Raw genomic sequence first — 27458 nt, forward strand, 5'->3', positions numbered from 1 at the left:
AAAATTTTTATACAAGTTTTTCCAAGTGTCCAAGTTTCTCTTCCCCCCCCCCCCCTAAATGTCTCTCTCTCTCTAATTTTTTTTTTTTCTTTTTTCCTGTTTAATTAGTTCAACTGACAAGAATGGATAGAAGGATGACATACAGATATACTATATGTCTGAGATTTGGTCCCTTTTCTCTCTCGTTTTGATCTATAACTAAAAAGTTAATAAAGTGCTTCGAGACATATCATAAATATACAATGTAGATGGAGATGAGCTGATCCCATTGAGTTGGGAAAAAAAGTTGAGTTGTGCTGTACATTTAGGGGGAGATGAATCTCCACAAAAATCTAAGAATAAACCAAAATGGAAGGGGGGAGACAAGGGGAAGGGGGTTTATGTCAACAAACAATTTGACTTTCGACCTTTCAAAGCAACAGAATAATGCCCCCACTCCTTGATTGAGGATGAAAGACAAATAAGAAAGAAGAGAGTTGGAGGGGGGGGGGGAACACCATGGTACCCTTATGTAGAATAATACTTCGCATCAATAGACACTCCCTAGTCTTGACATTATGCAAATTTGCATATGGTTAGACATACTCAAAGGAAAATTTTATCTAAGGTGTGGCTGGCAGATTTATAAGTTCTGCTGTACTTGATAGAGTTCTATGCAAATAACAGAATTAACTAAACATGAGTCTAGAAGTTGGTTATATACCTTAAACAGATCCTAACTGAAAGAGATATCTCAGAATTAATAAGTTTAAAAGAGAATTTAGAATAGATTAAATAATATGAATCTGGAATATGGGAATCTACCTGGTTAGTTGAAGTAATTACTTTACTCTCTACCAAAGAAGATTAGCACATCAAGGCTAAAACAGGTCTTAGAACTAAGAAAAAGTAAAAATGATTAAATAGAAAATGAGATATTGGTTGGTTTTAATGACAGAGAACTAAGGAAAAGAATGAAGTACAATGATGGAAAAACAGAGAATAAAGTTTGGAAACAATTAAGAAAAAAATAAAAATTGAGGGAAGAAAACAAAAGATAGAGATTGCGTATTCAGATAGGATCCAGTCCACAAATCGAAGTACCTTTATTTTCCTTAAAAACTGATCTATTGCAAGTATTGAGACTTAAAATTCAACTCCAAAAGACCGACAAGAACTTTTGACGCCAACTCTGGTTCTGACTTCTAGCAAGACCCCACTTACTAATTCACAAACTGAAAACAGAACTTTTAAGTCTTAAGATACCAAAACAGCTGGACTCATTGTCTTAAATGAAAGAATTAAAATTACCCTAAGGTACCCCAAGATGTTGCCTGACTTAACTAGACAAAAAGTCCAATCAATTGGCACCTACATTTGTGGCCAAAACTAATTGCTATGGACCCGTATGTGGGTCACATATGTAAGGCTGCTTTTCAAGCTAAGACAGAGCTGTTGAGCAATGACATCCTGGACCATGATCCAAGCCACCCGCCAAACAAATAAGTGAAGGAAACAAAAAATGGAAAAGCCTTGAATCCACATTACTCAAAATACTTTACAAACAAGAAACAGACCCATCTCTCTAACTGGGATTACTTTTTTTAAAGTAGGTTATCTTGCCCTTGGACCTTTCTCCTGACCACTTTCTTTTGAGGCCAAACTTTTTTTTATCATTCAAAGTTTGGCAACGCCTAGGTGTCCAGGCACCCTTTGCTGGAAGGGCGCCTTGGTCCCATAGACGACGCCTTTATTTTCTCCCTCCACCAACGCCCCTAGATGCCGTGACAACTATGGCTGTCACTTCAACATGTACCAACCTTCTAAGCCATTTGATAGTATCACAATGTCCACCCTGATAAGAGCCACTTTCACCACAGCTTTGTTATACTTTTTGGTTCTGCTTCAATTCCTGTCTCAACTCACTGGAAAAGGTCAATGGTGTATTGGCAGCTCCAAGGCCTAAACAGGGCCCATCTTCTTACTTATTTCATAAGCTTGATTTGTGGCTTCATCTTGATAACTGGTGTGCTTTATATCCTGGAAGACTTAGCTTAGCCCTTAGAGATGTAATGGAGAGAGTATTACTTTCCAATTTTCTTGATTCAGGGTATTCACTAAAAAGAGAATAGAATATATTAGGTATTTCTAAAGTTTAAGCAAGGAAAAGAATAGAATACCATGTGAATGCAGAAGTATCATTAAAGATGTTACGCCCCTCCGCCCCCCCCCCCCTTTTCGTAATATACAGTGATAGTGCTTATATGCTATTCACAGCTGTCAAATGAAATCAGATGAGGTTTTATGCAAATTGGTTTTTAAACATAGTTAGAAGTTTATATAGTCATCCGAAATTAGGGGCATCAAGTCATCAACATTTCTCTAGGTCTTCCACAGCCGCAGATGAGTCAAATGTTTCTCCCACTGAAGTCTCACCAAATGAAAATTGTGAACTCGTGTATATTTCCTTGTGCAACAACAGGTTTTGTTTAATTATTCTGTTTTCATTGTCGACAGATTTGATTTCTTAAGCATCTCTCTAACATCTGTTTTCTTATTTTTTGCAGTCGACAACATACAGTCCTCTGGGCCACTAGTTCCACAGCTCTAGTTTCTTCCTCTATTGGATCTTGTGCGATAAAAATCTATATCAGTTGCACGTGCTTCACAAGTGTGCCCCCCTCCCAGCTGTCTCTCGTTGTGGTCTCCCTAGTTCTTTCCCCTATAACCCCTAAAATAACCTCACTTAGCCCTGTAACTTCTGGGATTTTTGTTTTATTTCAGAGCTATGGATGGAATCTTGCTTGAAGATGGTTTCCCAGCTGATCATCTTTTCAACCAAGGATATTCATATACCTATGACGATGTTATCTTCCTTCCGCACTACATCGATTTCCCAACTGATGCAGTTAACCTGAGCACAAAACTGACCAAAAACATTGACCTCCATATCCCTTGTGTTTCTTCTCCAATGGATACTGTGACTGAATCCTCCATGGCAGTTGCAATGGCTGCTTTGGGTGGCATTGGCATTATTCATTACAACAACCTGCCTTTTGAACAAGCCGCATTAATCAGATCTGCCAAGTCTCATCAGATTCCATTAATCTCGGATCCAATTATTAAGTCACCTTCTGACTTGATTGGTTCAATTGATGATTTTGCATCTTCACCTTGTGTTTTTGTTACTGAGTCAGGGAATTCAAAATCAAAGCTGTTAGGTGTAGTTGCAAAATCTGATTGGGAGAGCCTAAGTGATAAAGAGGCTCCAGTTTCTGATTACATGTTGGGCTCACTGGTTTCAGTTCCTTCAAACTATACATTTGAGCAAGCTGCAGCCTTTTTAGCAGCAAAAAAGCTTGATTATGTGCCTTTAGTGAGTGAGCATGATGGTGAAGTTGTGGATTTGTTCACAGCAGCTGATGTGGAAAGAATTCGCGGGTATCCAAAATTAGGGCTTCCATCATTGGGTCCAGATGGGAAATTCATGGTGGGGGCAGCAGTGGGGACGAGGGAACAAGATAAGGAGAGGTTGGAACATCTTTTTAAGGCTGGAGCAAATGTGGTGGTACTGGATAGTTCGCAGGGAAACTCGATTTATCAAATAGAAATGATCAAGCATGTGAAGAGGACATATCCCGAGTTAGATGTCATTGGTGGCAATGTTGTCACGGCTTATCAGGCTCAGAATCTGATTCAGGCAGGGGCCGATGCTTTGAGGGTTGGGATGGGTTCTGGGTCCATTTGCACCACTCAGGAAGTCTGTGCTGTGGGGCGTGGTCAGGTAACCTCTCTATATCTCTATGAAATCATATGTTGATGTTATCATAGTTGCCACGGCGTCTAGGTGACCCAAGGCGTTGGCGGGGGGGGGGGGCTTGGAAGTAACGCGAACCAACAAGGTGACCAAGGCGTCTGCCTAGGGGACGCCTTGACAACTATGGATGTTATAAATCTTTTACAAGGATAGAACTTGAGTTGATCTCCACTTTGGCTCAGCTCAGTGGCTTCAGGTTTACTTAGGGAGAACTGGTCTGAAATATCTTTAATGGTTCTTGTAACAATGTGAGAGTAGTGAAAGCAGAGAACCGAAAGAGATGGGAGAGAAAGGAGGACTGACTAGAGAGGAAAAGGCGATACTAGGCAGTCCCTCCGAAGCTTTATTTATACTAAACAGATTACATAATAATGGATTCCTTTTTGTAATAGGAATCAGAGATTAAGCCTAGTAATAACTCAAAGATTAAATTGGATCTACCAATGCATTTTTTCCCCAATGACTAATATCAGGAGCATGCTGGTATAGTGATACGCATTCTTGAACTACTTTTTCAACTTCCAACCATTCTTAATTTTTTATTTCTTCAGAAAGAAAGTTGCATATTTTTCTTTTCTTTGGCTCATGCTCTGAGTTCATGCATGAATTTGTAAGAGTCATTGGCATTTAAATCTGAAAACCGAGAATAATATGCATAAAACAGAGAATATGTGTATATATTATTAAACATATCTGGGAAAGGAATTAAAATATCATTAATTATGCTACCTTTGTATGTAGATCAATCATAGGTTTTGTTAAAAACGTATGAAGAATTTGGTATTTCATTCCGTTGTATTTCCAATCATATTCTTGCTTTGAACTTTTTAGGCAACAGCTGTTTACAAGGTTTCATCCATTGCTGAGCAAAGTGGTGTGCCTGTCATTGCTGATGGAGGAATTGCAAATTCTGGACATATCGTCAAGGCTTTGGTGCTGGGGGCCTCTAGCGTTATGATGGGGAGTTTCTTAGCTGGCAGCAACGAGGCTCCTGGGGCTTACGAGTATCAGGTTCGTTAATGATTGATGGAACTCATTCTATATTTTACTATTAACATTTCAATGCTTGTGGCAGTTAATGATGTTTTCACTTTTTTCTTCCCCTACGTGTGGTGTGCCACATATTCTTTTTCCCTCTAGATATTAGCTTCAAACACTTTTCTATTCCATTTGACTTAATTAGATTTCTTTCTCCTTGTCATTCTGATGCCATTGGTAAATTTAAGATTATAGAAGACTTAAATCCGGTTTCTCTTTTTCTTTGGACGAATATGTATTTCTTATTACAAGGTATGCTCTACGAAATTGCTGCTTCCATGTGGCTTCCTCTCTTAGGAAAATCCTCTGTCTTGTCAAAGATCTCTCCCCTTGAAGTGATAATGAAGTTTCTAGTCAACTTAGGCTGTTCATGAAGCTTCGTGATGCTAACCTGCACCTTTTTTCTATTTTATATTTGGGTGGAAGGAGTTGGGGGTGGGAGGAAGTAGCTTCACTTGTCAATGAACTCCAAACTTTGTCCGATTACGTATTTTTTAAACTGGCCAAGAATCTCTGCTCATATGTCTTTTCCTTCATTAGCTTTCATTGACAGTTTAACAGATAGGTAGTCCACAACAATATTGTTATGCACTAGGTTCAATTCAAGTGAGGAAATAAGGAATGGTTTTATCTGGTTCAGATTTAAGTATTGGAATGAGGAATAAAGGGTTTCCAATGGTAGTGACCAGATAATAGGGAAAAGAATGGGGGGTTTTAAATGATCAATGTGTTTCTAGGGATATAAACATACTAGTTGATGAATGGTGTAATGGCTGAATGTTACAGCTTGTGCTTGGTGTTTCTCGATCACAAGATCAAACTTCAAAGATCTTCACCTGCAAGGATGAACCTCAGATTTGGGGTATTATTGTATAATAATACTAAATAATATGCATATGTGTAGCACTTTTTGACCTTAACATTTTATGTCTGTTGTTAAAAGTGATTTCAAGCTATGGAGCCCATCAATGAAAAGTGTAAGAAAATCTAGAATAACTCCTGAATCTGGAGATTCTAGCCTAACTCGGACTTTAAACAATTCCTTGATTAGTTTCTGAAGCAATAGTAGCTCTTACATAGTTTAAAAGATTCTAATCCATTGCCTAAAATAAATAGAATGAAAATTCTAAATACAATGTAACTTTATTGTACTTCTAATTTGTAGGTGGCTTGAGAGATTATAAGAAAACACTTGAGACCCAGGATAGCTTAAATAGGTTGTCTCACAGAGGTATGGGGTTGTTTAGCAAAGGTGTGGCTGGACACGGGCCTATTCAAGTCTGTACGGAGGTCTATTGGAGGCACATAAAGTGGCCCATAAGGAAGCCCGTGATTGGGCCCAAAGGCTGTAATTTTGCTGATTTACAGCCATAGTTGTCAAGGCATCACCTAGGCATCTAGACGCTTTCTTGGGTCCAAGACAACAACACGCCTTATTTGATGCAATGCAAGAAATGTGACCGCCTTGTGGCCTTCACGAGTTTATGCTGATATAGGTTTATTGCTTTGCTTTTTCATGAATATCCTTATATTATATCCTATGCTTTGTTTATTATATGTTGATTTTATATATTAGGTCATTACTAGCATAATGATAATTATATCATATAGCTTTGATAGGGCTTCTTATACTGCATGCCTGGGGCTAGACATTGCCTAGGTGCCCCTCCGACACCTTGGGTCGCCTAGTCGCTTTGACAACTATGTTTACAGCATTATTTGGTGTTTGCTCTTGTTGCTGCACCCTTGCATTGAATGGTCTCTGATGGTGGCTTATGCAAGATAGTCTTTGTCTATGGCTTCCTAAAGAATGTTGGATACTGAATCTGTTGCAACTTGTATGGACCAGTCTGTTACAACATCATCTTACAAGTCCTTCATGGATTGGTTTTGAATCCACTAGCAAATCTACACCAGTTGCCTCAATGATTTTATCTCAATTCACACTTTAGTCCTGTACAATTGGATGTTATATGTGTGTACATCCTTTTCATTTCTAGTGTTGTATATGCCTTCCATCTATTGTGTCTACTGTGACATTATTTCTTTGACATTTATGTTTTTAGGGTGGCTGTAGAATTAAAAAATACAGAGGCATGGGTTCCCTTGAAGCCATGACAAAGGGAAGTGATGCCCGGTACCTGGGGGATACATCTAAGCTAAAGGTGGCTCAGGGAGTTGTAGGAGCTGTAGCAGATAAAGGTTCTGTATTGAAGTTTATTCCTTACACAATGCAAGCAGTCAAGCAAGGATTCCAGGATCTTGGTGCATCCTCTGTGCAGTCTGCTCACAACCTTCTAAAGACTAGGGTGTTGAGGCTGGAGGTATGTACTCTTCTGCATAATATACTCTCTTACTGCTCTGAAAATGTTCTTTTATATCTGCATTGTATCCCAATGAAATATTTACTTCAGACAGGAATGAGGAAGAGGTTTTTTGTCTCAACTGAAGTTATAATATGTATTAAGGAGCCATATTTGACGGACCCGGAATACAGCCAACACTAGATGCTTCAACTCTGTTTTGAATTTGGTGATCTTTGATAGAGCCACTGCATACCAATCAAATACAGTGTTCATCCACTTTTCAGGGAGAGAACATTTTCATGGCTATTTTGTGGGTATTGGACCCATCCAATTCCTTGTAATGGAGTCTTAATTTTGTTGTGGACTTTTCAGAAGGCCATAATTTTTTGCAATTCTGATACAGATCGATCAAATCTAATGGATCTGATTGGCCTGCAGGTTATGGGCCCACTAATGGTATTGAAGAGATCTTGATCTGACGGCTAGATATTGTCCAAATCTGATTTCAGATTTAACGGTCAGATTTTGATCTGATGATTGATATGGCCATTTCTGAATCTAGATCTCAACAACAACAACAATAACTCAGCCTTATCCCAACTAAATGGGGTCGGCTACATGGATCCTTGCCCTCCAATCAGCTCTATTCAAGGTCATCCTTGATATATGGCCTAAACTATTCATGTCTTTCCTTACTACTTCTGCTATTGTCATTTTAGGTCTGTCCCTTGCTCTTTTAGTTCCTTCAATCTGAATCAAATCGCTTCTCCGCACTGGATCATCCAAAGGCCTCCGTTGAACCTGACCATGCCACCTCAAACGACTTTCTCGTAGCTTATCATGTATCAGACCCACTTCCAAATCAGCTCTAATATGATCATTTCTTACTTTATCCTTTCTAGTTTTGCCGCGCATCCTTCTCAACATCCTCATCTACGCCACACTTTTTATCTACATCATGCTTCTTAACTGACCAACATTCTGCACCATACATCATAGTCGGTCGTATGATTGTCCTATAAAATTTTCCTTTAAGTTTTAAATGAATATGTCAATCACACAATACTCCGAACGCACCTCTCCACTTCATCCATCCTATTTTAATTCCTTTATGAAACATCATCATATATCACCTTCTTTATTTATGATTGAGCCCAAATACCTAAAATAATCACTTTGCGGAATCACCGTCTCATCAATTTTCACCACCTCATTATCTGTCCTAGTGTAACTAAAGTTACACACCATATACTCCGTCTTCATTCTACTTATCTTAAAACCTTTAGATTTCATGGTTGATCTCCATAACTCCAACTTGGTGTTAATCCATGCTCTTGTTTCATCCATCAAAACATCATTAGCAAAAAACATACACAAAGGAACCTCATCTTGAATGTCTCTGGTTAATCATCTATGATAAACGCAAACAAATAAGGGCTTAAAGTTGATCTTGATGACCCCACATTTCTTACACTAGTCACCACATCATCGTACATATCTTTAATTATGTCCACATATTTACTTGAAACACTTCTCTTCTCTAGTACTTGTCAGATTAACTCTCTAGGGACTATCATAAGATTTTCTAGGTCAATAAAGGCCATATGGAGATCCTTCTTGCAATCTCTAAATCTTTCCATTAATCTTTTAAGTAAATAGCTTCTGTCATGGATCTTCGTGGCATAAAACCAAATTGATTCCCACTAATAGTATTTTCTTGTCTCAGGTGAGTTTCAATAATGCCTCTGTCATAATTTCATAGTATGACTCATTAGTTTTATGCATGTATAGTTATTGCAGCTCTGAATATCACCTTGAACCACAATGCTTCTCCTCCATTCATCTGACATTTTCCTTATGTTCATAGTCTTATTAAACAACTTGGTAAGCCAAGATATACAATAGATTCCTAAGCTCTTCCACACTTCTATTGAGACCTCATTTGGTTCTAGTGCCTTACCTATTTCCATCCTCCTTAAAGCTTCTTTTACTTCAGACACTCTAATCATGTGGTGTCTTGATGGGTAATGCAGTCTTTGGTATACTATTACTTGAAGTGTCTTCATTTAGTAGGTTGTACCGTTGTAGAAATAACTTTTCCATCTCTCTTTAATGCTCTCATCCCTTATTGGATAGCTTTTTCCCCTTCCTTTGTGCTCAGATTGTTATGAAGATCTTCATATTTCTCCACCCTTGCTTTTCCCACAATCTTCTTAGCTTCATTTCTGGCAAATTTATACCTTTTTAGATCCTTTACATCCTTAGTCCTTTGCCATGTCTTAACACTAGCTTTCTTAATCTTAATGACTGCTTGAACCTCATCATCCCACCACCAAGTCTCCCTAGATTCAAATTTGAATCTAGATCTACTAGTTCAAAAATAATGAGGATTAATAACAGAAATAAATATTTGAAATTTCAGATTTACTCTAAGAAATAACCAACCAGGATTCAGATACAAGGAAGGAGAGGGAAAAGAGGGAAAATATGAGAGATACTACATGAGTGGGAAGAGATAAACTCTCTCCCTAAAATAATATGATCTGAAGTTAACAAATCAATAGAAGAGAGAGGAGAAGAGAAAGGAATAAAATTTTTTGTTGTGGGGGATGAGAAAGAGAGAATTAATGAGAGAAATAACAAGAGGAATAATGCGAGAGAGAGAGAGAATCGTGGGGTGAGGAAGGGGGGGGGGAGAAGAAATAAAAGGAAGAGAGAAAGTCCCTTACTGTGGGAGAGAAAGGAGAGAGAAGCCAACACATCAATTACCAAAAGAAATCATCAGTGGGGATGGAACATTACATTAGCTGCAATAGCCGGATCCATACTATTCCATAGCCATATAAGGAGGGTGTCATTCTCACGCATCCATCATTCCTTATATGCTTTCATATCAGCAGGTTCCTTTGAATCACCAGTAGGGGGATCTCAAAGAAGGTATTTTAACTTCCCTTTAGCATTGATGTAAACTCCAATGGCCTGAGCCCATAGTAGATAGTTACCAATTCTGGTGAGTTTGATAATGGCTATCTGAACATTCGCATGGTCTGAAGTTGATTCTGGTTCAGTCATCATGCACCACTATAAACCACCAACAAAACTGATGGAAATATAATATAAGAGGATATGCTGCCAATCGAAGCACCAATACAAATCTGCAAATCTGATATAACAGTCGGCCAAAGAAAGAACCTGAAAAACTGAATAAAAACCCAGAATTTTGGGTGAAATTAGTGGTACAAATTCAGGGGGTCAGGTGGACCCCAAACAAGGATCAAGTGGTCTTCAGAGGGGGTCTAACGAGTCTCCAAAGTACTAGACTGATCTGCTGGTCAGATCAGAAAACAAAGCCAGAAATAGATCTTCAAGAAAAACCAGGAAAGTTTGGAGATAATTTTTCCACCAATAAGATGAGCCCAGATTAGCTCCAAACTAGGATCGAAGAAAGACCCTATAGGGAGGGGGGGGGGGGGAGAAGAAAACTCCAAAAACTCATCAAGATTGAAACAGATCAAAATAAATTTCAGAATCAAACCTGCTGGAAAACTACCCTAAAAGAGGGTATCGCATGGTGGTTTTGTGAGCAGCAAGGATGATCAGTTCCAGAAGGTCGAGTGGAGATCAGCAAGGATGATCAGTTCCAGAAGGTCGAGTGGCCTTCCAGTGAGGATGAATAAACCCTAAAAAATTGGTGATGAATCGCGGGAACAAAAACCTTTAATTGAAGATCTTGAAATTTATGGAAAAGCAGAATTCCAAACCTGCTGCAAGCTTAAATATGATGAACCTGAATCCCATCAACTGCTCCCACCATGCTAATCGATGAAGAGATAGTAGAGACCCTAGCTTTTCATTATATCGCATGGAGTTTTTGTGAGCAGCAAAATCATAAGATCAGCAAGGATGATCAGTTCCAGAAGAAGGTCGAGTGACCTTCCAGTGAGGGTGAATAAACCCTGAAAAATTGGTGATGAATTGCGGGAACAAAAACCTTTAATTGAAGATCTTGAAATATCTGGAAAAGTAGAATTCCAGACCTGCCGCAAGCTTAAATATGATGAACCTGAATCCCATCAACTGCTCCCTCCATGCTAATCGATGAAGAGATAGTAGAGACCCTAGCTTTTCATTTTATCATCGTCAAGTAGGGCACTATGGCCTACAAAGATATTAAGCAGCATAGGTAGCTGCAAACTTCAACAGAAACTCTTGGAGAACTTCAATCGTGTATTGATATAGGTTATCAAATGAGCTCTGATACCATGTGACTATGCTAACAACTTTGACAACCAGAACCAAGTGAGAGAGATGGAGAAGAGATGATAAAGAAGAGAACTAAAGAGGAAAGAAGGCTGAATGATAGAACTGTATGTTCTATTGTACAGCCAATGTGCTCTTATTCTATAAAGGTTAATAGCTAACAGCATTACAATAGGAATAGAAATCCTAGCTACCTAATCATAACAGGAAACTGAAATCTAGTCTAATTACAATAGAAATAAATAATAACAAGAATCTAACCTAACCCAGTTAGTTAATAACATTAACCCATGATATAGAGGTCCATGGAAACCCATAGACCTCCAACCGATACACATGCACTCTAACAGGACCTACTAATAAAATAATAATTTGTCTACCCCTAAAACCCCACTTTTGGGCCTTATATTTTAGTCCTTTACAACAAAAAATCCCAAAACTAAAGCCTGAGCCTCATATTTTAGTCCATTACAACAATAAATCCCAAAACTAAAGCCCAACCCAAACCTATACTAAAACTGACTCATATTTAAACCAAGCCTTAAACTGAGCCTGCATTAACTTCTCTTAGTGGGAGTGGCGCTGGCATATTACAAACTTGAGGGTAATAAGAGCCTAAATTACAGAATGAGGGTAGCATATTTACAAACCTGAGGGATTCACTGTTCAAATAACTCAAATATGCAATCAGTTTCCAGTTTTGTTACCGGATTAGTTTCAGAACTAGGTCCAAAGAGTTAGAAAATGCAAAATTCAAAAAGCCAGAATCAAACCAAAAATGTATTATCTGCTTGATTTCTATGTATTAAAAAAAAACTTTTTTGAATGAATGCTTAATTCATAGAGCTTAGCAAGTTCTGGATTTATTTATTTGTTTGTTGTTCCTAGGTAGCAGATTTATATTGTTTAACTATAACTTTTCTGTGTTTTGCAGGTGAGGACAGGAGCAGCGCAGGTTGAAGGTGGGGTTCATGATTTGGTTTTCTATGCGAAGAAATCGTTCTGAGATCTGAAATCTCAAGCCTGCTTAATTTTGGGTAATCATGCCCTTGAATACTTTCTAATTTGAGTCAATATTTAGAGAAGCAACATCAGATGCAATCCACCATCAAAATGGCTATTATCAGATGCAGCAGAATCCTATGATGAGTGGCAAAGTTTGTTTGCATTACTGAGTTCATGTGTGTTTAGGTCAGGATTTTTCTTCCTGGTCATCATATATGTAAAAATTTTGCCCGTGATGTCTTCACTTTTCTGCCATGATTGAAATATTTGCCCTTTTAATATGTTCCTTGTACCATATACTGGTAGATGATTATAATTATTTTTTTTTTGGGGGGGGGGGGGGGGGATCTTATTTATTATTGTTATCATTGTAGATTGAAGCATATTATCTTGCACTACTGATTAGCCATCACAGACTGCTCCAAAACACAATCGTTACTAATTGTATCATTGTAAGCATGTTTTCTCTTCCTGCAAATGACATGGATCAGCATCCCCAAAGCACAAAGTGGGCTGTACTTCCCCCTTTGCACTCAAATCTGTGAAAAAAAATATAGCAACAGCTCTTTAGCCGGTCGACCATAGGTTGGTAGAATGGCTAAAATTTAAGCTGTTGAAAATTGGTCTATAAATAGTGTTAATCTCTCTTAATAAAAAAGAGATTCGATTAAATCGTGCTTTAAGTATTAATCTTGAGTATTTTGAAACCAAAACTGTATCGGTTGAAGGCAATTGTTCTACACGAGAATCAAAATGATATTCTAGTGGAGAATTAAGTAATTAAGTTTTTCATTGTATATATACCCTCCTTATTTCTTTGCATTTTGATTTTCTTATTTGCCTACTTTGAGGTTTTTAATATATTGAGTTGAAAGACTCAACCACCACTTGCAAGCATGGTTTTAGGGATCGGCAGCGGGCAGATCAGATCATGGGCGATTTTGTATCGGCAGATCGGTATGGTCCAAGGGTAAAAAGGTAAAAAAAATCCATTTTTAAATGTAAACTAGGGGTATTTCTGTCTGATCTAGATTGATATAGGGTGATTTAGATCGGTATCAGTTGAGACCGATCCGGTATCTGATATTCCTAAAACCTTGCTTGCAAGTGATTGTGAAGGATTGATCCTCCGAAAAATGATCCAGCTTAGTTGTGTCCAAGGAAATAATTATGTGATGGTTTACTTGTGAGCCCCGGAAACAACTCTGTAAGTTTCAGTTGTGAGCATAAAAAACAACTCTACAACGGTACAGGAGCTGAACTTGGACTGAGACACTAAAATATATTGTCTTCCTATGTGTTGAATGTTTCCTTTTTCCCTCTTAAGTCTTTGAGAAGCATCGGTAAATTGGGTCAACTCATTGTTACCCAATTCACATCGGGTGTGCTGGGTGCATGGGTTTAGTCTCACATCGGATTTGTGCGTGTGGTGTATGGTGTGTATATCTGTTATTCTACAGTCTTAAAAGTTGATTATCCTTTTGGAATTCGTGTATGGTTTGTGTGATTACACTTTCATCAAAAAAGTAATTTCAATTCCATACATCCTTTTATGTGACAAAATTAAAATAAAGCGGTGTAGGGATCAATAACAATCAATACTCCCTCACACGTCCTCGGCCTCTTTCATTTCTCTTTTTCTCTCATTTCTATATAAGTTTAGGGAGAACGTTCTCTGTGCCGCAGCATAGGCTGTGCCCAAGTAGGCAAGTACAGGAACCTACCACTCAGGGGGACAGGGTGATCATTGCGCCCACCTCCATGTGTCCGGGCGCAGTCTGCGCTGCAGCATAGAGAACAGTGCCCCATAGGTTTACCTGCATGGTGGTGGGGAAAGGAAGACAATTGATCAATCGACTCAATTGCCCCTCTCAAATATATATTCATTTTATAATATACAGATTGTAGGCCCATTCGAGAGGGGAGCTCCAGTGTGGATGCAACCTGATTTCTTAAGCCACGTTGACTATAACAAAAAGGAAAATGTTGGGGTAGGGGAGCACGTCGAGGCAGTGGGTGAAATGACCACCTCGCCCCATGATTGGCTCCCAGATGAATTGGCATAAATAACCCTAGATACTCTTTTCTGATCTGCCATTTGATATAATCAGCCAATCTTATTACATAACTTAACCGGGAGCGTCCAAGCAACCTAACTATATGGTAATGTTCTTATGGAAATCGTTGTTGTTGGAGACTTGGAGTCCAATTCGTTGTGGGAGTAATAGAATTAGAAAGTAGGATTAGCAAGTTTCCTTTTCCTAGATGGATTTGTTTCATAAATTATATTATATTAAACCCTGCTTCTTAGCTATTAAAGTGCGAAAACAGTTCCTCCGTTTTTGGGTTATTGTTCTTCGGCTAGCTGTTCTTAGCAGATTGAGAATTTGATTCAGCAAAGACACAGTTCCTCTGTTTTTGGGTTATTACCCTGAGATTGGTTGATTCTTTAGAATGAGTTCCGAATGGGATTCATCACTCGATCACTGGAGGAAGTTTTTCGAGACAGCGGATACCAACATCTTTGACATCATTGAGCAGGCGATAAGGGTTGCTGCTACAGACCATCCGGAGGAGTTCAAGTGTAGAAGAGATAGTTTTGCTGAGCATCTCCTCAGCTTCAAACTCCGTAGGTGCTCTGGATCAAAGAAAGGAGAGAAAAAGAGTAGTGATAGAGGAGATGATTTTAGCAAAACGGAAACAGTAGCATTGACTGCAAACAGTGTGATAGGTTCATCTGATACAATGAATCCATGTTCTGTTTCTTTTGGTGGAGTAGTTTCTGATGTCGATGAAGAAAAAAAGCTCAGAGCAACACTGGAGAACACCAAGAAGAGACTTAGAGAAGGGTACCAGCGAGCTGAAAATGCCAAGAAGCTTCGCAAAATACAAGTTATGGATTTGAAGGATCTTCCCAAGCAAGGGCTTGGAAACCACAAAAGACAAATTTATACTAGACAGAGATGATCAATCCGTTTCAGTTTTTGTCTAAATTGTTTCTTCCATTTTGAATTTCAGGTTCCATTTGAATTGTGAACAAATTTATGAATTCTTGTTTGTTCTTTTATGTAAATCAATTATCAATTGAATAGTGCAGTAACCAATTTTTTTAGATTGTTGCTCCAAGATTCCGAAATAGCCACTACCCATCTCTTGAGAAAGTGATGTCTTGCTTCTTCCTGTTGCTTGTTCTGAGTAGTAGAAAAGTGTATGGAAACACGAGGACATGCCTGAAAATGCATTACAGTATACCGGGGGGGGGGGGGGGAGACAAGGGGGGAGAGGACAAGAGGAGGGTGCAACAGCGGTGGAGAGAGTGGATTCTAGGAGCAGATGACTTGAACACATTAGATGCAAAGAGGGGATCGGACGGTCAATAAGGTGGGGGCATAGGAGGCGTGGGAGATTCCATCCCACCCCAATACTTAAGAACCTTTCCCCTTAAATATTAATTAATACATCTTAAAAAAGAAAAAAGGTTTTCAAAATAATTTGAAATTGAGCTATTGTAATCTTTTTTTAATTGTCTTTTCTTTTATTCTCAAAAGTTATTTAATGTAATGGTCAAAAAAGGGTTTTCAAAATAATTTGAAAATGACTTATCAAAGATTTTAAAGACACATGAGCTTATGTAATTTCTGTACAATATTATAAATGAATTGCCTGAAAGGCCCCATTGAGAAAACCACCCTTTCTGCAGCTGCCCTATTTCTTCGAAAGAAGGGGCGTGCTTGAGGTGCACCAAGTTGGGGACCTTACCCTGAAACAGTTCTTCTCCTTTTGGGACGACAAGAACGTCTTGCTTGAGTCTTACCAGGTTTTGAGGAGAGTAAGATAAGTAAAAAAATACAACAGATTTTTCAAGCTATGGTTTGCATCATTCTCTTTCGATGGATGGGCTTATTTGCGTTATTGTTTCGAAATTTGAAGAATCGTTTAAAGAACTTAGGAGCGTTTTGGCAATACTTTGTAAAGTGTTTCTAGGGCTTTTTAGCTTCGTGGGAGCGAAGAAAATGCATGTACCTCTAGTTTCCTTTGTTACTCCCACAAAATGAAATAAATTTCTGGACCAAAAAAATGAGAAGGTGCCTTTTCACTCCCAGAGCATTGTTGCACGCGATGACAAAGGCAATGTTTAAAGTATCAGCATCGAATATTGTATGGAAAAAGTGATTTTAAGAGACGTATCATATCGTATTAAAGATACACAAGATATGTTAAAGATACATATGAAAATGGTCAAGAAACAAATGAAAATGCTATGATAAATGCAAAATATAGTTTTGAGATGTAAAATATATCATATATAAAAAGAAGAAAATACGACAATACAATTGTATTAAATTTTTTTTTTTTGGTAAAAGCGACAATTAATTTGATTATATTTAAAAAATTGTGGTTTCTGTACATCTTATATACTAATACCAATTTTTTGGGGGATTAACCAAAAAACAAATAAAAAAATTTTGGGGGTAAAATTTAAAGTATCATTTTTAGACTATATTATATTGATACTTTAAAATTACGATCCGTATCGATTTTTTTTATAGAACGATACGTATCGTTAATATAGGCGGATACGGATTGATACGTAAAACCTTGGACGGAGGTACAACACGGGGGTGGGGGTTTATACCCTGAGAACCAGACATTCCCAAGACTCCCAATTCTTTCGCTCGACTGAGACGCAAAAACCCCAGGTAAGCCTCCGAATGACTGTCTTCATCCTCCACCTCAGACGACTTCTGTCGTCTCTCCCGCTCTGCGTCCTTGTATCTCTCTCTAAATCTATCCCTCATTCTCTCTCTCTGTAAGTCTCTGTACCTGGCTCCCTCGCTCTTTCTCAGTTTCTTTCTCTCACTCTTTGTCTCTCTGAGATGAGGTCGATTTCCGTTTGGCATGAAAATTTCTCTCTCTCCCTCTCTCTGCCCCCCATCCCCTTGAGCATCCACCAATCCTCTTGTGTGTGTTTCTGTTTTATTTTAAATTTTGTGCTTGAATATTGATCATTGAGTAACACGGTTTGTTTATCTTGCAGGGATAATTTCCTGAGATCATACCACCTCAACCCAGCAGGACACGACGCTCAGGTATGGTTTCTTAAATCCTAATTTCTTTGACTTGGCATTTTATTTCCTCTAATTCCTATGGAATGGTTGAGTATTTTATCTGATATCACATAATTGTGAATTTATGCCTCGTTTCCGTAAATTTCTGAATCTGTTGCCATATATGTTGTCAAATCTGTTTCCATGCAAGTGATATATCATCCTTTATGATATTCTTCAACTTTTTTTTAGCTCTTTGTGGAATATTTGATGCTTCACCGTTGGAATTTATTGATATATGGGTGTAGTTCTGTTGCCTTATCTGTTGATGCTTCTACTGATAAATAATTGTAGTTTTGTTGGTGACATCTGTGTGATTCACTGTTGGAATGTGTTTATATATATATATATATTGAAATGTATTTTTTTTGCATAAAAACTGTTATATCATACCCCATTAGAATTGTGAGATGGAGATCTACAGTGTTGTGCTAAAAATAGGGTCAGAATACAGCCAATTTCCTGCATCGCCAATGACTGTTGAACAAGGAAAAGTGAGTGGTGCTCCACGCCTCCATATTTGGTTGGATTTTGGACATCTATTGATTCGTAAAATGTAGGATCTCCTTCGAAATCTCATCAAGTGAGAGTGGATCTTCCTACCATTCAAGAACCTACATCTTGGGGGAACTGAGGGAAACCCTCATGGCCTCACCTTTTTCAACTTACGCTCATTATCAGAACAAGAAAATAAACACAGCCTTGAGGTTGAGGTTTAGTGGAAAGTGAGTGCTTGAATGGTGTGTATAAGGATTGGAAAAGGTTCCATAAAGAGAAAATAACAGGTATGAGAATAAAATTAATCAAACATAAATTTAATTTTTCACATCAGAATTTCGTGCTCGGGATGCAGCTCCGTTGGTTAATTTTTAGGAAAAATTACACAAACACATAGTGGAAGTATAGCAACATATCTCTCTCCATAGAAATTAATTGAAAAATGGAAACAAGTACCAAACTAATCCATGCAAGCCTGTCTCTCACAGCTTCTCTCTCTCTCAGCTACAACCTTTTGTTGGTTCTGCATCCCTTGCTGGCCACACCCTCTAATATGCACAAGAAATCCTTCTAGTGTTGTGGTTGCACACACACTCATGAGACAATTTACATGCCCTACTGCAAGTGTTAACCATAGAGGAAAACCCTAGAGCTTCTAGCCTCTCTCCGAAACACAAGAATATGGATATGCTAATGGGAGGTTCTACATAGTATTTATAGATGTGACCACGGATCTAGGGCGATAAGATTTGGTAGGTATCCCACCCATTACATGTAATTTGCCAAGTTAGAACTCTTTGTTTACTTACTTTCCAACTCAAGGAAACCCATATCATGATTAGTTTAGATTTTGTCAAATTGTGATGTATATTTTATTATCATTTTATAATCTTGTTAACATGCCCACCTTAAATGGCTCGAGCTCGGCGACTCGAACTCTGCTTTCTTTCACCGTTCCCTCAAAGCTAGGGTCAACTCCAACTCCATTCTCTCCCTTACCTCCGCCGATGGCTCGGTTCTCTCCTCTATCAATGCCATCAAATCTGAAGCTGTGACCTACTTCACGGGAATCTTTTGCCCTCCCCCCTCCACCCATTCCCCCATCCCGGATGGCCTCATCAATAAATTTGTCCCTCCCAACCTCTTCAGCTATCTCTGCTCCATCCCTTCTGACTCCGAGATTGTCTCAGCTATTCGCTCCCATAAGGCTAGTAAAGCTCCAGGCCTTGACGGGTTCAGTATGGGGTTCTTCTCCACTTGTTGGGACATCATCGGCTCGGACCTTACCTGCGCCATCAAGAGTTTCTTCTTTAACCCCCACCAGATCTACAACATCAACCATACATTTCTTTGTCTCATTCCTAAATCCTCTGGAGCCTCCTCCATGACGGACTTCAGACCCATCTCCCTCTGCAACCTCCTCTACAAGTTCATTGCCAAAATCCTAGCCAACCGCCTTCAACTTGTCATCGACTCCCTTGTTAGCCCCAACCAGTCCGCCTTTATCTCTGGAAGAAGTATCTTGGACAACATCATCCTCTGTCAGGAAATTGTTCGAGGCTTCCACCGGAAATCCATTTCGCCTTCAGCCCTCCTAAAGATCGACATCCATAAGGCCTCTGACTCCATTCGTTGGGACTTTATATCCCAAGTCCTCCTCAAGATGTCCTTCCCCCCACCTTTGTCAATTGGATCCTCTTCCGCATTTCTACCCCCCGGTTCTCCGTTCTCCTCAATGGCAGCCCAGCTGGATACTTCTCCTCCTCCGTTGGCATCCGCCAGGGCTGCCCCCTCTCCCATTTCCTTTTTTGTCTCTCCCTTGAGGTCCTTTCTCGCAGTATCCAATCCAAAACTGATCTCCTCCTCATCTCCCCCATCCCTAAATGCAAGCCCACCAACCTAACCCATCTTGCCTTCGCTGATGACCTCATAATATTCTCCAAGGCCAATCCCCTTTCCCTAGAGTCCATAATGTCCTCCCTTCACCTTTTTTAGGGGCTTTCCGGTCTCCGCATTAACCACCATAAATCCCAAATCTTCCTTGCTGGAGTTCCCGACACCACCATTGCGACCCTCTCCGCCATCACTGGCTTTACCCTTGGCACCTTACCTGTCCGCTACCTTGGCCTGCCCCTTATTCCTGCCAGACTTTTAGCCGATCATTGTAACCCTATACTTGACCTCCTCCGTAAGAAACTTCAGCTCTGGAAAGCTAAACTTCTATCCTATGCAGGTCGCCTTGAGCTCATCAGATCGGTTCTCCAGTCTTGCTACATCTACTGGAGCGGTGTGTTTGGTCTTCCCAAGGCCACCATAAAGGCTGCCGAATCTATTATGTGTGCTTTCCTCTGGAAAGGTGTGGACTGAGCCAGATTCCTCCATCCCAATAGCTGGTCTACTATTTGCTTGCCCAAATCTGAAGGAGGCCTTGGGCTCAAAATGATGAAAGATGTCAATTTGGTAGGCTCTATCAAGTTGTTATGGAAGCTCCTTACCAACAAATCCAGTATTTGGACCTCTTGAGTGTATGCTGGACCCCTTGGTAGAGACTCTATTTGGACTGTCAGATCTGCCCCTGACTCTTCCTGGATTTGGCGTAGAGTGCTGCAAGTGAGGCATATAGTCAGGGGAGCTATTTCTTGCAGGATAGATGATGGGTCTTAGACTTACCTTTGGCTCGACAACTGGCATCCTTCAGGTGTCCTTGCCTCCATTGTCAGCCCCCGCACCATATTTGCTTCCGGCCTGGACAAGTTTACTCTAGTGGCTTCCATTATCACCAGTGGTTCGTGGTCCCCGCCCCTCGCTGATCTATGGAGCTCCCTCCCCCCTATCCCCCCTGGTCACCAAGGAAGAGGTGATACCATCTTGTGGCTCCCCTCCACCCGCTCGGCTTGGGACTTGGTTAGACAAAGAGGGACCCCATGTCCTTGGCACAAAGTGGTTTGGTTTAAAGGGCACATTCCTCGGCAGAGCTTCACCGCTTAGCGTGCCTTAGCTAATTGCCTCCCCACCCAAGCTTTTCTCATCCATCGCCACATGCAAGTCTCCACCAGCTGCTGCCTTTGTTGGAATGGGCACGAAGATACAGACCATCTGTTCTTCTCTTGCCCCTTTGCTGCCTCCATCTGGAATCGAGTCCTTCGTCACTGCTGGCCTGCTAGGAGAACGCCCCTCACTCTTCCCCGTGAATGGGTCTGAATTGATATGACTTTTGGGGGTAATTTGATCTGTGACAGGATTGGCAAGCTTGCCTTTTGTGCTACTATTTCCCACATTTGGATGGAACGTAACCTTAGAAGATGGATGTCCAACTCCCGCTCTTTTGACAAGATTTGGAAGGCCATCTTCTTTGATGTTTCATCCAAAGCTTATTCCCTCACCCTGAGTAGTGTCTTGGATACTCCAAGGAACAGGCTGATTGTTGTCTCCTGGGGTCTCCCTACCACCATTCTTCGCCCTAGCTAATCTTTAGCTTCGGCTTGTTGGCCCTCGGGCTTGTATATTCCCCACCTTTTTTTCTTCGTAATTTAAATTTTCATTCATCCAAAAAAAAAAATGCCCACCCCATAAACCAGCCACACCAAGTGTTACACCTGGCTATACAGTCACAAAATTTTACATTCTCCCACTTGGCTTAAAGAGACACCGGTTTTTGAGATAAATTGGAAATAACTACAGTAACAGAGATACTGGTGACTTTACCTGCTGTTCCTACCTAAAGAGGTTATGGCAGTAACCTCCCTAATTGGAGGGTTCCCTTCCATGTACCCTAACAACAGGCTGTTGACAATAGTCAATCAGTTCCCAAATTCACAAGTTCGACATGTATACCAACAAACTTGAACAAAATTCAAATAGCAGCTATCGGTGGAGTATAACGAGTTATTAATCAAATCAAAACCACATTAAATCTTCCAAACTGAACCCATGGCCATACATGGTTCAAAATGCACAATCGTTTCTATAACCATCTTGTCCTCTGCAACTTCCTCAGTGATGATGTTGACGGCCCTCTTCATCCAAGGATGAGTATCAATCAGACGTGCAAATCAGCATGTAGGGACTCATGAATGCCGAGTTTCACGGGTATGTGATCCATCTCCCTGAACACAATGAATGCAACTACAGTCCTCAAGGTCCCAACCAAAGTGGATGCCAGTCCACATTCTTCAAACCTGGCTCTCTTCTTGTACGTCCAGCGTACATGCTGTGTCTTCTAACTCTTCAGTGCCCAGCAGACCTTCCCAGGAAATAGACATACCTAGATACTCCTATCTGGTTCTTGCCCTTCTCTATGAAACCATATCTGCATAACCTCTTTACTGCTAGTGCAAGTTGAGTCATGTAGACCAAGTACATCCTACATGTATCTCTGATATGTGCTAACAATCTCACATTTCTCCTTCAGCTGTGTTCTTCCGGTTGGGAGTAGAAGTTTATGACTCTCATAATAGCAATAGATCTGGTCTTGTCCAAGACTATTTAAATATCTCAGACAAAACATAATCTAAAGGTAGTCTCATAGACATATTAATATCTTATGTCGGTCCACCTTAGACATTGCTTCACTTCTTAAAGGTCCGTTAACATGATCAACCAGATCGTTCAAGTTTGAATTGTATCTGTCAAAGTTATCAACTACCAATGCAATAAAGCTGCCTTGTCTCTTAGATAGTTTTCTAACTGCACGATTGCGCTGAAATTGTAATCCGTTGAAGGTAACTATCTCTCTCAATTCTTCTACTCCAATAATCACTAATCAGGTATTGCTTGGTCTCAGACATAACATCCAAACCATTTGTGGCAATCAAAAAGTGATTCCATGTACACAAGGACAAGAGTCATCTTGCTTTTGTCCGTTTTCGTAAACACACACCTATCTTCTTGAAGGTTCGTGAATTCCTTAGCAAATAAGGCGTTAGTCAGATGAAAAAGTACAGTACATGGTTCCCCACTTCTCCCCCTCTAATAAGTAACAATTTATGGACAAATATGAGATAGTAGTACAGCTAGTAGTACAACAATAACAGTAGACCTTCTAAACAAAAGAAGAAAAAAAAGACGTTCGACCACAACACAAGGGCTCGGCACAAAGGGTACAAATACCAATGCAATACAATCCTCCTACACCTGGATATTCCACTGAATTGTCACAAAGTAATATTATTGCCGTTACATAGCCTTGGACGAACTAGCCCCTTTATTTTTTTTCCCAATTGCGAAGTCATCGGAAATCTCATTGTCACTTTCCAGTTTCCATTGAAACTGAGATTGCATCTGACACGCAAGGTAGACCGTTTATCAAATAACATTGGCTGAATCTCCTTCATAATTGCATGACTGAATCCCTTTGTGATTTACATTTTAAGCCCAATCTTTAGTGCCAACAACTGTGCTCAGTGAGTTCCTTTTCCTGATAGGTCCTAACTCCTAATGAGTAATGACATAACCATCCTACCTCCTCATTAGATCCCGAATATGCGATGGCCCTGGATTCCTCTATGAGCATCCATCCACATTCAGATTAACCATAGAATCGCCAGTCTGTTTACCATCTCCCTTGATTTATCTAGGGCATGGTTCAAAATTTCGATGGCCTGTTTCTGTTTTAACATTGGTCAAAACGAAATAGCATGCAACTTAAAGGAATGAACAGGTTTCAGCAAAATGACTGAAATACTGAAATATTTTTGGTTATTTCGCCAAAACGTTACAAAAACCTTGTATAAATCCTCATTTCGACTAATTTTGTGTTGAAATTGAGCAGAAAGCCTGTTTCAACCGAAAGCTTTGGAAACTTAACGGGGTAAATATATATTGGTTGGTGTTCAACTTTTTATATGTTAGACACCGGAGTCCGATCTATGACTTCATAGAATTGAAATTAATTTTTCTGTTTTAAGTTTCTTTGTTTTATTAAATTTCTTGAAACGAATTCATGAAAAAAAAACATGGTCAATATATATTGTTTAGGGCTCATTTTTAAATATGTTAGACACCGTTGGCCAATCTGTAGCTTCTCTGAGTCTGCTTGAATTTTTAGACTGAAAATTCATGTTTTTTTTGTTTTGTTTTGTTTTGTTTTATTTATTTGTTTTTGAATTTAAAAAGACAAAATAATTAAGAAAAAATAGGGAAAATATTCTTTTTGTGGAAAAATCATGAAAATTTATGAAATTGTTGTTGATTTGTTTTCGACTGATGTGCTTCGTATTTTTTTGTTAATAGGTAAATATTATTTTTTTAAAATAATAAAAAAATATTTTTTATTGAGAAAAATATATGACTTGGGCGAAAATTAGGAATAGCTTTCTTCTTTGTTTTAGAAGTCTTGATGTGGAAAATAATGTTTGAATTCTTATTGCAACAATGTAAGAAGGTTGCGTAATGGCTGATCATGGGGAGACCTTACATCAAGGCATGGCGTACCCATTAGCAATGACAAATTAAAGCCACAGTGTAATTATTGTGGGAAGAGAATCAGGGGAGTTCACAAGACTGAAGTGGCATTCGGCTAGTGGGTATGCCTTAGGATCCCTAATGAGGTGCAAAAGGCCATGGCTGCCCGTATGAAGGGTAATATAGGGAAGAGTTTCAACAGGAAGTGCTGGAGAAACTGTCACACCCCGGCCCGGTTATTAAGGGCCAAGTGTGATGGGATGTCTCTGACATCCAACCAATCCCCAAGGATCACAAGTGCAGTACCCTATTCACAATCATTGCTCACAGATACAGTAATCAGAGGCAGCGGAAACAATTTAATTAATAGAGATAACATCATTAGTTAGAGAAGTCTAAGTGATATTTCATTTATATAAAGGATAAGGCTTGTGATACAACTATACAGTTCTCAAAGATACCACAGAGTAAAAATATACAAGAAACTATACTATAACTATATAAAGCATTTATAAAGCATAAAAGAGTGGGGAGGTAGCCTGGACTATCAGGCCAAGATCAGGAGGTTGCGCAATCATCACGTGCGCATGAAGTATCGTGCACTTCAACTCCAGCGCCGTAAATCCAACATTAGAAGTAACTAAATCACCTGAAAAATAAGGATATCCACAGGGGTGAGCTCTCAACTGAGCTCAGTAAGGGGGGTACCAGCATACAAACACAATAAATCCATGATGCATGTGCTAAACTAACATATTCCTAGCACAGATACTAAGTCTCATGGGGTATAAGTACTACTACTAGTGGTAGATGCTAACCTCGGTCCCGGAACTAACCCTTCGGTCACCTGAGCGAAACCATTCTACCACGGTGAGGACCCGCCAGTTCCGGAACTAACACATCGGATCCCGACAGACCCCCAAATGACCAACCCTGCCTGTTTATTCCCACAGTGGAATTAGGGACCCGCTAACATGGGACAGAAGATGGCATCCCGGAACTAACACATCGGTCTCTGCCACGGGTTGTCCAACACCTTTCCCCCTGTTGGTAAGGGGCGCAGTACTGGGTAATGAATATCAACCTAGCCCAGTGCAGTCTAAACATGATGAGGCAAGCATGATCTGAGTTATAAATTACCGAATTCCATCATCATAAATTCACATCATATAAATAATCAATGCAAATGCAATGCAGTATGTCTTTGTGCAACCTATTTTACATGCAGTCTAATGCATTAAATAAAAGCTAGAAAACTACATGCTCCAGGTATAGAGGTAATGATGCATGAGCATGGCATTCAGCATAAAGTTGAAATTAATGTGATAAACACGCAGGAAATTAAGATCGAATCCCCTTACCTGAGATAGTCGATAAACCTAGTCAGTTAGAAAACCCAAAAGGCCAAGTAATCCTCACAAAAAATGGAGTAAAACAGTCCTAAATAAACATCAAAACATCATATATCAGTGAGGGTAATAGTCTAGGTCAAACCCTAAGGAATCAGTCCAACAATCACACAAAAAGGGGCAGCCGGATGCAGACTTCCAGTGAGCCAGTCGACCGCCCCTTGGCCTGCAATAACATCCGGGTCAGTGTCCGAATTTGGGGGTTTTGCTCCAATTGCATGGATCCTTGCATGTAAGGCCCTAATTTGATGATTTAGCACCAATTCAAGGTGGATCAGTCTATTTGGGGCTCCAATTTCATATTTGGCTTCCTAATTTAGGGATTTCATAATTTAAACCTAAATTAGTTGACTTAGGGTTTATGGTTTGCCATTAGAAACAGCAATTGGGCTGATTAGAGGTACAGCCATGAAGATTCAGGCATAGCTGAACCTAAACAGCACTAAACAGTAAGAAATTAGGTGGAACTTCCACTGTTTAAGCTTGGATTAAAAGCTTTAATGGAAGAAATCTATTTAGGCATAGTCTAGGCTGAAATTAGATCAAATTTAGAGGAGGAGGAGATAGAAACAGCAGGGATTCTCAGAGCTTACCTGAAATCAGCAGCAAGAAGGGACGATGGCAGCTTTGCCTTTATGCTCCAAGGTCTCTAATGGAGATCTCTAAGCTTCGAACTCAAGTCTAGGATGAATTTCCAAGGTATGCTTCTCATTTCCCTTCTTCTTGTCTTTTTCTTCTTTCTTTCTTATTCTCCAAGGCTGGAACGATTCCGGTTCCTCTTCTCTTTGTTGGTGAATAATGAATAGTGTGAAGAGGGTTATATTTATAGAAACTTAAGCACTAAGGGGCTGTTTGGTCATTTGGGCATAAATTATTTCTAAAACTAATTCCCAAGTTGTTTATAACCCAAATCTTGATTCCCCACTGGGGATGTGGGTCCCACAGAGACAATTTTACTAAAATACCCTTCTAACTCTATTTGGTTGTACAAAACGTTATATAAATATATTTTAAATTATACTTACATTGAGTTTAATTAAGGGGGAGGTCCTGCAGCCTGTCCAGCCAGCAGACCCGACACAGGTAGCTCTGGTGCGGGGTCCCACTAGGTAAAAATTACTATTATGCCCCTAATACACTAATTAATTAAAAATACAACATATATACATATAAAATGGGATTCTTACCCGGGATTCGCCTAAGACACAGAGAGGCTTCTGATCCATCAAACCAAAGATGCAAGCACAGGAAAAAGATGTGATGCTGCCCATAGCTTGAGGTTAGCATGGGAAATATTGAACCAAAATCTGAAATCACTCGGGTTCCAAAAGTTTAATTTTTTTTGTTTTTTTTTTGTTTTGTGGGTTTCACATTCCCCCAACCTTATAAGAATTTTGTCCTCGAAATTGATGCACCTAGTAATCCGAATAGTTGAGGTTACTTCAACAGCATCATAACTTACACTCCCTTAAGTTGTTTCCTGTTTTGGGTATCGTACAATCTACTGGTCGATGGCTTTTGTTGACCGGTTTCGGGTCAGACAGTATTCTAAACTGACCAAAGACATTATCCTCTTTTTCAAAACTCTCCTATTCTTTCCCTAAACACACAAGAATATATAAGAGGAGGGGTCCTG

At 39.5% G+C, this 27458-nt stretch overlaps 3 protein-coding genes and 1 long non-coding RNA gene across 7 annotated transcripts in view; 3 read left to right on the plus strand and 1 right to left on the minus strand.

Moving 5' to 3' along the window:
* Positions 1 to 2509: 2509 nt before the first annotated feature.
* Positions 2510 to 27458, plus strand: part of LOC122665596 (inosine-5'-monophosphate dehydrogenase 2-like) — a 32121-nt gene continuing 7172 nt past the window's right edge. The window contains exons 1-5 of one of the 3 annotated variants that reach the window (XM_043861759.1): positions 2510 to 3763; positions 4628 to 4807; positions 6901 to 7158; positions 12335 to 12418; positions 25796 to 25799. In XM_043861759.1, coding sequence (XP_043717694.1) covers positions 2768 to 3763; positions 4628 to 4807; positions 6901 to 7158; positions 12335 to 12406 — 1506 coding nt within the window. In that variant the 5' untranslated portion in view covers positions 2510 to 2767 and the 3' untranslated portion in view covers positions 12407 to 12418; positions 25796 to 25799. Of the gene's footprint in view, positions 3764 to 4627; positions 4808 to 6900; positions 7159 to 12334; positions 12701 to 25795; positions 25800 to 27458 lie in introns of those variants that run through there. The other 2 variants (XM_043861751.1, XM_043861756.1) reach the window with 2 other exon arrangements.
* LOC122655268 (probable mediator of RNA polymerase II transcription subunit 26a) lies at positions 14860 to 15372 on the plus strand. Its single transcript, XM_043849502.1, has one exon. It carries the CDS (start codon positions 14860 to 14862, stop codon positions 15370 to 15372), a length of 513 nt encoding a protein of 170 aa, XP_043705437.1.
* The window catches only part of LOC122665608 (transcription factor GTE6-like), a 43688-nt gene continuing 33281 nt past the window's right edge, over positions 17052 to 27458 (plus strand). The window contains exons 1-2 of one of the 2 annotated variants that reach the window (XM_043861769.1): positions 17052 to 17105; positions 17444 to 17495. Coding sequence is in view for 1 of the 2 variants with exons in the window: in XM_043861766.1 (XP_043717701.1) it covers positions 17283 to 17287; positions 17444 to 17495 (57 nt within the window). In the remaining variant the exon portion in view is untranslated. Of the gene's footprint in view, positions 17106 to 17258; positions 17288 to 17443; positions 17496 to 27458 lie in introns of those variants that run through there. The other variant, XM_043861766.1, reaches the window with a different exon arrangement.
* LOC122665621 overlaps positions 17391 to 27458 on the minus strand; it is a 28241-nt gene continuing 18173 nt past the window's right edge. The window contains exons 2-3 of the long non-coding RNA XR_006333487.1: positions 20084 to 20086; positions 17391 to 17490 (exon numbers count right to left, since the gene is read on the minus strand). This is a non-coding gene — a long non-coding RNA (uncharacterized LOC122665621). The remainder of the gene's footprint in view (positions 17491 to 20083; positions 20087 to 27458) is intronic.

This window comes from Telopea speciosissima, chromosome 1 (assembly GCF_018873765.1).
Source record: "Telopea speciosissima isolate NSW1024214 ecotype Mountain lineage chromosome 1, Tspe_v1, whole genome shotgun sequence".
Lineage (NCBI taxonomy): Eukaryota > Viridiplantae > Streptophyta > Magnoliopsida > Proteales > Proteaceae > Telopea > Telopea speciosissima.

Bases quoted from the DNA above. Each gene is read 5' to 3' on its own strand.
- LOC122655268 (XM_043849502.1), top strand. From the start codon at position 14,860: ATGAGTTCCGAATGGGATTCATCACTCGATCACTGGAGGAAGTTTTTC.